Source organism: Suncus etruscus, chromosome 11, assembly GCF_024139225.1.
Source record: "Suncus etruscus isolate mSunEtr1 chromosome 11, mSunEtr1.pri.cur, whole genome shotgun sequence".
In the NCBI taxonomy this organism is placed as follows: Eukaryota; Metazoa; Chordata; class Mammalia; order Eulipotyphla; family Soricidae; genus Suncus; species Suncus etruscus.
This window is the reverse complement of record NC_064858.1, coordinates 100,488,760-100,498,182: the sequence shown is the minus strand read 5'-3', so window position 1 is coordinate 100,498,182 and position 9,423 is coordinate 100,488,760. Positions and strand designations below refer to the sequence as shown.

Below are 9,423 nucleotides of genomic sequence, written 5' to 3'. Positions count from 1 at the left end.
AACAACCAGTATTGGCACTGATTCAGAAAGGAGACTTTTACTCATTGTTGGGAATGCCATGTAGTCCAACCTTTCTGTAAAACAATATTGATATTCCTCAAAAAACTGGAAAAATTGAGCTTCTATATGATCCAATAATACCACTATTAAGGATATACCCTAGGCAGGACACAAAAACATAATTAAAAAATGTCTTCTGAATGTCTATGTTCATTGCAGCACTACTTACAAAAGCCAGAATCTAAAAACAACCCAGATAACTGACAATAGTTAGGTGGCTAAGGAAACTGTTACACAATGGAATACGACACAGCTGTTAAAAAAGAATCATGAAATTTGTCTATTTTTTGATGGACATGGAACTATTATGCTGAGTGAAATGAATCAGAGAAAGATAGACACAGAATAGTCTCATTCATATTTGGGATTTAATAAAAACAAAAGACTATGCTAATGATACCCAGAGAACATTGATATGAGGGCCAGAAGGAACATCTGTTGATGTGAAGGTTACTGCAAAGAATGGTGAGCACAGTTAGAGAAACAACTATACCAAGAATTACCATAAAAAAGTACTGATGGAGAGAAATTGAATGCCTGTCTAGAAGACAGGCAGGGAGTGGAAGAGGAGAGAAATGGGGAACATTGGTTGCTGGAAGTTACACTTGGAAAAAATTGTGTACATTCAATAAATAAAACCCAATTATGGACATTTTTGTAAACACAGTGCTTAAATAAAAAAATCATTATTTTTTAAAAAAATAATATAAAATACAAAAGTGACTATAAACAAATGGCAGAATGTGAGTGTTAGAGTGAGAGTTAGGGAGAAAACCTGGGAACATTGTGGAGGGAAATTGACAGTGATGGTGGAATTGGTGCTGAAACTATACATCTGAAAAATGAACTATAAATAACTTTATAAATCATGGAACTTTAAAAAAAGAAAATCAAATTTAACATAAAAAGGAAAATAAAGAAATGATAATGCCTGGCCTCACCGATCCTCAAGGTCCTGTCTAATTAAGTTCTGTGAACTCCATATTTCCCTTTAGTTCCAATTATAGTGGGTGGACGCAAAAGTTGAAGAATTTATTTTTTAAAAAAAGTATATAATATATGGGCCAAAGTGATAGCACAGCGATAGGGTGTTTGCCTGCACGCAGCTGACCTAGCATGGACCCGAGTTCAATCTCTGGCATCCTATATGGTTCCCTGAGCCTGCCAGGAGTGATCTGTGAGTACAGAGCCAGGAGTAACCACTAAGAGTTTCCATGTGTAGCCCCAAATGCCCCCAAATTTAAAACAATTAAATTTGTAAATAATATATGCTGAATAATCAAGTAAGAAGATTTTGGCTTCCCTTACTTGCTTAGCATCTGAAATAACTACCAGTTGAAGTTCCCGTGGAACCTACAATTGTGTTAAGACAAGAGTCAGCTACATGAATGTATGTGTATGGGGAAGGGAGTAGTCCAAGGCATAAGGAATGCTAAGCAAATATGGCATATATATACATATATATGTATATATGCATATATATGTATATATATATATGCCAAAGGTTAGATTTTGGTGAACTAGAGTGTGTTGATGGGAAGGAGTAAAAGAATCCGAGGAAAACCTAAAAGGCTAAAGTGCATCCGGGATAATTGGGAGAGAAATGAGCAGCTAGGAAGCCAAGAAGGATTCCCACCCAGTGAAAGTCTTAAGTGGGTAGAAGGTGGATCACTGTTGCCTTTCTAGAGAAGCTCATTTGGACCAAAGAAACCCAAGTACAGAGGGAACGCATTAGATTGCACTAAAAATAAATAAGTAAATAAAATAGAGGCTGAAAATATTGAGGTTTCCATCAAATAAAGGAGGGTCTTCTTTTCCCCAATCCAATGGTCTTAAATAATGGTCATGAATTTTAGTGCCCTGAGAAGGTTTAACTCCAAAGACTGTTCTGGGGAGTCCAGAAAAACAATAGGGGGTTGATCTATTTTAAAAAAAAAAAGCTTTTATCCCTTTACAGCTTACCCCAAGCAGGCTGCCAGGCCATGCAGGAGGCTGTCACCTATCATCTGTATCCTGTGCCTAGAAGCAGCCTGAGAACCTGGTCACAACTCCAAGCTGTGAACTCAGTCCATCTGGAAAGCAAAGAAAAAAAGCAGCTTCAGTGGGCATGAGGCTAACACTTTCCTAGGCTCTGTCCTCTGGTTTCTGTGGCCAGGCCCTCTTAGTGTCCCAAGACACGCCCATCAGCAGGTTTTGGACACTCTTAAAATACACCACAACCCTCCAAGAAGCTGGCCCTCCCACGCAGCCCCCTGCAGCCAAGCCTGCTCCCCTCCAGCCAGCCCCAAAATCCGGAGAACTGGAATTTCCCTTTGGCACTCCAAAGCCTGGTGAGGGCCAGCGCTGGGCATGCTCAGAAGGCGCATCTGGGAAGCGACTGGAGCCCCACCATCGCCTCCTCTCCTGCCTTCTCCTCCGCATTTGCGGGCTTCCAGCAGGCCGAGCTTAGCAGCCTCTGAGCTCCCCTGGACCCTCACTCTGCACCCTTTCGGCTCCCCCTACCCCGACGTCTTTTCCCTGCTCTCTGCTTAAAGAGGCAAAGCTGGGGAGCTGGTTTCATCAGCGCCACCGAACCGCTCTGCAAACCCAAGCGCAGGATACTGCAAAGGGTTCCCGGGGACCTGAGCATCCTTGGCGGTGGCTCATTCTAAGAGCACTTGGTTTACATCAAGGACCGTGGAAGAGTTTCTCCTCCACCTCTCCATGCCAGCACTATGCAGAGATCACTCAGCGTCCCTGTGCTGTGCCTGCTTGTCAGTCTTCACACTGCAGGTAAGGGTGTCTCTGGGCACTGAGCTGGAGCTGTGGAGGAGATGGGAAATTGAACCTGCTGGAGGACTCTAGGAAAAGCTTCCCTATGGGGAGAAAAATAGAAAGCCTTGGAAAGGCAAAGCAGGATAGGACTAAATAAGACTAACAGGGGAATGGGAGAGCTGTGCACCTGTTGGAAAATTAGGCCAAAAACTTAAGCTACAATCAGCTCTGGAGTTTTTCCTTACCCCATACAAATAAGAGTAAATGTTTTCAGCATGAATTCGGGGGTTCTTCTCGTTTCTCTGCCCTCTCTCTACACTCTCTGATCATGTTTCTAGTCTATGCACTTGGATGCCAGTTTTCCAGGAGAGAGGGTGGGGGCAAGCTCTTTCTGCTGTATGTAACCTTTACTATTGCCGCAGCTACATCGCTAAGGTCTCTTGGTTTAGTGAGAGCTAACGGTGAGACGTTGGCTGTAACCCGATGGGCCACATCCCTGCCAAAATGATGGAAAAATCTGGTCCCCACACGAACGATTACGCTCCAGGATCTTTCGACCCTTGCTCTTGCCACTCAATTTCTAACCCAGTCAGAGAAGGGAAAGGTTTAAAATGAGCCCCTCTCTCTCTTCTATTTCAGCACCACGGCCAGTGCTTGACACCCCACCCTACCCCCTAATCCCATTTTACTTTCAAAGCTGACAACCCTGGGGTAGATTCTATTCCCTGAGACAAGACCTAATTAGTGTTGGTTTCTCAAGAAGCACAACGGGCTTGCTCACGAATATAAATATATTTGCTAGCAGTACCGATATCAAATTTCATATAAATGCAAACCATAGGAAAGTCCCTGGGGAATTTCGTGATGGCACTGCACACCCCGCTTCTTAAATTCATATGGCTTCTGTTTAATATAATGATTGCCATCGTAGCTTGGATCTTTCATCGTTTTTCTCATAGACAGGAACCAACATAGAATGGCAGATGGATTTAGAAACCTTACTGCAACATTAGTTGTCCATGCAATTCTGTAGATTCCAAATAAGATATTTTCCCTAAAGCAAGTACTTAGTTTGCTTGTCATCCCATCAGACATATCATTCATTCTCTAGCATTTACTGAGTATGTACTATGCTTAAGGGGTAATGAATAAAAATAATAGCTGTGCAATTACAATTTTTCTAATATCTTTAAAGAAGAGCGTGAGTGTTCTAGTAAGTGTGAAGGAATGAAAGCAAATGTGGCGCTTTATTTATTGATAATGGTGTTTTAATGTGCTGTCACTCAAAAGAGTAATGCCTGGGAACATTAAACTATAATTAAGAATACAAGTTAATTGCTGTAACTATGATGTTACATTGTGGGGTTTTCAATAAATTGGGGAGCACCATTTGTAAACCAGAAAATAGCTATGACTTTATCATTAAATTATTTTCAAATAACTGTGGTAAATTCTTTTATTAACAAATGCAATTCTTTTTTTTAAATGCAATTCTTAACAGAAATATAGGATAAAATGTGCATATTTGGGTTGCTTTATTTACGTGATTGTTTAGTGTTAGAACTTATATAAACATCACTACCAAACGAAGAAAAACTCAATTCTTTATAAAGTTTAGGAATTATTTAGATTATTTACCAAAAATATCAGTTCATCTATTTTAAATATCACAAAAATAAAAAATATAACATGTAATGTAACTTGAGCAATTGTAGCTTTAAAGTTATAAATAAACTTAAAAACAAGCATCTGGAAGACATTTCTATATTTATTGTAGGTGAACATTTGGGATGAGGAAAATAGAAGATTTTTATTCATGAAGGATAAACCTAGAAATCTGGAGACCTAGTTTATACTTGGAGCTCTGCCAAATACAAAGGGTGTACTACCAAATCCAACCCAATCCATCTCTACATTGACTACTTAAATTGCAAGAAATACAAAAAAAGTGATTGAACAACTTCAATGAAATATTTTTCAACCAATTTCATTTAAGTGACATCTACAGGGCTATCTTTCAGATTTCAAATGCAAAATCTCATGGAAATTAATTATATTCATATCTAATATTTCCTTTAATAGGTGTTTTTTTTGCAGAAGATTGCAAGTTTAATATTGTGGTTGAGTCTCCAGTTTCATTTTGAATGCATTTTAATTGTAAACAGTGATTTGTGGGTCACAAGCTGTCAGCAGATTAAAAATCATCACAGTTATCTAATAACATTATTGGAGCTTTTCTTTCTAACTGAAATAAATACAGATTTCTTGCTCAAAATTTTGTAGATTTAGATAAAATGTAACTGAGTGGATACAAGATGAGGAACCACTGATTTCTCCACTTGTTGATGACTGAGATGGTGTCTTTTACAGAAGGCACTTTTCTTGGGATAGAAGCTGGGTCAAACAGAGGGGGAAAAAATGGATCGCATATATCTATGCCTCTTTGACTACAGAGATAATTGATCCATTTTGGTTATGCCCTAGGCACCTGCAATTGCTTTCTACTGGCAGAATTGATGACATCTTAGAACCCTTTAGGGATAGGAGAAATTGACTAACAGAAAGTAAAGTGCTTCTTTTAGCTCCATGTGGAGCTGTTGTCCTTCATGGATTTATTCCCCTAATGATAAGGTAGAAAATTGTTTTCCATTTTGTGCCATCTCCAACTATTTGCTCATGTTTGCCCAAGACTTCAAAAAAGGGTGAGGGATGAATTCTGGTGAACCAAGAATTTTAATTGACTCACCACAGAGCTGTGCTGTGGTCTGTTTGGATTGCTGAACTTTTTTAGTAGAGGAAGATTCAATGCTATGAGATTACTTTGGTGAAATCAGAAAGGAAACCTGAACTAAACTCTAGCCAAGATATGATTATAAATCTTAATGAGGAATATTAGTTATTTTCTACCCAAGTCCTCATTATACTATTATTATTATTATCATTATTATTATTATTGGGTTTTGGGCCACACCCGGTGGTGCTCAGGGGTTACTCCTAGCTGTCTGCTCAGAAATAGCTCCTGGCAGGCACGGGGGACCATATGGGGCACCGGGATTCAAACCAACCACCTTAGGTCCCGGATCAGCTGCTTGCAAGGCAAACGCCGCTGTGCTATCTCTCCAGGCCCCATTATACTATTATTAAAACACACAGAAAATAATAAATCACAATGTATTTACTGCTCCCTTGGTATTTTCATCTATAGGGTCAATAATTCATCTCATCAAATTTCCTCCACAATATCACAATTCTAGAAGATAGACATGTATAGAGAGAAAAATGACAGTTCTTTTGTTCTCCAAAAGCTTCAATATGCAAGTATTTAAGTGAAGGAATATTTTAGGCCTCAAAGCTACTTTGATTAGTTTAGTTACTAAAGGACAAGTTCTTAAGGTAAGCAAAGCTGGACAACACTTGAAGTCTGAGAGTTGTCTAAAAAAATGATACAGAGTAAGAGTGACTAAGATCAATCAAACAATGTGCAAAAGGCTGAAGAGCATGGAAAACCAAAAGAAATTTGAACCTGAGTACTAGAAAAACATAAAGATTCATCTCTATGAGAAGTTCAACACACAGGGATATTATATTACAACTGGAATGGTTCCATGGAACATAAACTTGTAGACTGTTGAAGACTTTTCTGTCTCATTTCCACTTGTCTGAAGCCAATAATTGTAGTACAGGAACAGTGGCAAGACTATTTTTACTCATTTTGGTCACGAAATGAAATGTCATTTTTCAAAATAATTTATTCTGTCAAATATATACTGAAAATATTAATCATCATTTATTTTACCAATGTATCTTGAAGATATTTAAAAGGTATCAGAAGCCCGGCAAACCAAAAGGAATTTGATTTTTTCACTGCTATTGCACTCCACTTTACCTATATATTTTTCTAGTACTAATTCAAGATCACACTAAGATGAATATTTTTAAGTATATCAAAGAATTAAATAAGATAAAAAAAATACAATATTTGTGCATTATGGAATGAACCCTGAACTCCTGACCTTGATTCCCGGTTGTTACCTAATTTGTAATAGCAAATTTGAACAACCTGCATATTCATATTTAGGGTATGAGCTAGTAAGTTCAATGCAGTGAGTTGAATAAAGCAAAATTAATATACTCAAACTGTCCCTACTCTCCTGTCACCATCAAGAAACTTTCTGAGTATTTGGATGACTGCACAGAAGCACAAATTACACTCACGTATGCACAGATTCTCCATTTATAGAATCACAATTTAAATTTTTTATTATAATTTAGGTAATAGAGTTACAACAATGTTTATTTTTAGGCAAATGATGTGCAAAGTAACCCGGAACTAAATGACACTCCCTACCCATGACTCTCCCACCTTCCCTTTCTCACCTCTGGACTGACATTCCTTTCCTTCCACTCATTCCTTCATTATTTATGAATTTATAGCTGTGGGTTACTCCTGGTTATGTGCTCAGAAATCGCTCGTGGCTTGGGGGGACCATATGGGACGCCGGGGGAATCGAACCAAGGTCCGTCCTATGCTAGCGATTGCAAGGCAGATACCTTACCTCTAGCGCCACCTTCCCGGCCCTGCTATCACCTTTCTTATCAACACTTATAATCTTTTTTTTTATTTGTCATGTGTACTCAGATTCTTTTTTTCTTTTTAAATTTATTTAAACACCTTAATTACATACATGATTGTGTTTGGGTTTCAGTCATGTAAAGAACACCACCCATAACCAGTGCAACATTCCCATCACCAATGTCCCAAGTCTCCCTTCGCCCCACCCGACCCCCGCCTGTACTCTAGACAGGCTCTCCATTTTCCTCATACATTCTCAATATTAGGACAGTTCAAAATGTAGTTATTTCCCTAACTAAACTCATCACTCTTTGTGGTGAGCTTCCTGAGGTGAGCTGGAACTTCCAGATCTTTTCTCTTTTGTATCTGAAAATTATTATTACAAGGGTGTCTTTCATTTTTCTTAAAACCCATAGATGAGTGAGACCATTTTGCGTTTTTCTCTCTCTCTCTGACTTATTTCACTCAGCATAATAGATTCCGTGCACATCCATGTATAGGAAAATTTCATGACTTCATCTCTCCTGACAGCTGCATAATATTCCATTGTGTATATGTACCACAGTTTCTTTAGCCATTCGTCTGTTGAAGGGCATCTTAGTTGTTTCCAGAGTCTTGCTATGGTAAATAGTGCTGCAATGAATATAGGTGTAAGGAAGGGGTTTTTGTATTGTATTTTTGTGTTCCTAGGGTATATTCCTAGGAGTGGTATAGCTGGATTGTATGGGAGCTCGATTTCAAGTTTTTGGAGGAATCTCCATATCGCTTTCCAGAAAGGTTGAACTAGACGGCATTCCCACCAGCAGTGGATAAGAGTTCCTTTCTCTCCACATCCCCGCCAACACTGTTTATTCTCATTCTTTGTGATGTGTGCCATTCTCTGGGGTGTGAGGTGGTATCTCATCGTTGTTTTGATTTGCATCTCCCTGATGATTAGTGATGTGGAACATTTTTTCATGTGTCTTTTGGCCATGTGTATTTCTTCTTTGTCAAAGTGTCTGTTCATTTCTTCTCCCCATTTTTTGATGGGGTTAGATGTTTTTTTTTTTTGTAAAGTTCTGTCAGTGCCTTGTATATTTTGGAGATTAGCCCCTTATCTGATGGGTATTGGGTGAATAGTTTTTCCCACTCAGTGGGTGGCTCTTGTATCCTGGGCACTATTTCCTTTGAGGTGCAGAAGCTTCTCAGCTTAATATATTCCCATCTGTTAATCTCTGCTTTCTCTTGCTTGGAGAGTGCAGTTTCCTCCTTGAAGATGCCTGTAATGTCCTGGAGTGTTTTGCCTATGTGCTGTTCTATATATCTTATGATTTTGGGGCTGATATCAAGGTCTTTAATCCATTTGGATTTTACCTTCGTACATGATGTTAGCTGGGGGTCTAAGTTCAATTTTTTGCAAGTGGCTATCCAATTGTGCCAACACCACTTGTTGAAGAGGCTTTCTCTGCTCCATTTAGGATTTCTTGCTCCTTTATCAAAAATTAGGTGGTTGTATGTCTGGGGAACATTTTTTGAGTATTCAAGCCTATTCCACTGATCTGAGGACCTATCCTTATTCCAATACCATGCTGTTTTGATAACTGTTGCTTTGTAGTACAGTTTAAAGTTGGGGAAAGTAATTCCTCCCATATTCATTTTCCCAATGATTGCTTTAGCTATTCGAGGGTGTTTATTGTTCCAAATGAATTTCAAAAGTGTCTGATCCACTTCTTTGAAGAATGTCATGGGTATCTTTAGAGGGATGGCATTAAATCTGTATAATACTTGGGGAGTATTGCCATTTTGATGATGTTAATCCTGCCAATCCATGAGCAGGGTATGCGTTTCCATTTCCGTGTGCCCTCTCTTATTTCTTGGAGCAGAGTTTTATAGTTTTCTTTGTATAGGTCCTTCACATATTTAGTCAAGTTGATTCCAAGATATTTGAGTTTGTGTGGAACTATTGTGAATGGGGTTGTTTTCTTAATGTCCATTTCATCCTTATTACTATTGGTGTATAGAAAGGCCATTGATTTTTGTGTGTTAATTTTGTAGCC

General features: G+C 38.7%; 1 protein-coding gene across 1 annotated transcript in view; it reads left to right on the top strand.

Moving 5' to 3' along the window:
- Positions 1-2,480: 2,480 nt before the first annotated feature.
- PTPRR (protein tyrosine phosphatase receptor type R) overlaps positions 2,481-9,423 on the top strand; it is a 357,511-nt gene continuing 350,568 nt past the window's right edge. Inside the window, exon 1 of the mRNA XM_049782793.1 lies at positions 2,481-2,832. Within this exon, the coding sequence (XP_049638750.1) occupies positions 2,775-2,832 (58 nt within the window). The 5' untranslated portion in view covers positions 2,481-2,774. The remainder of the gene's footprint in view (positions 2,833-9,423) is intronic.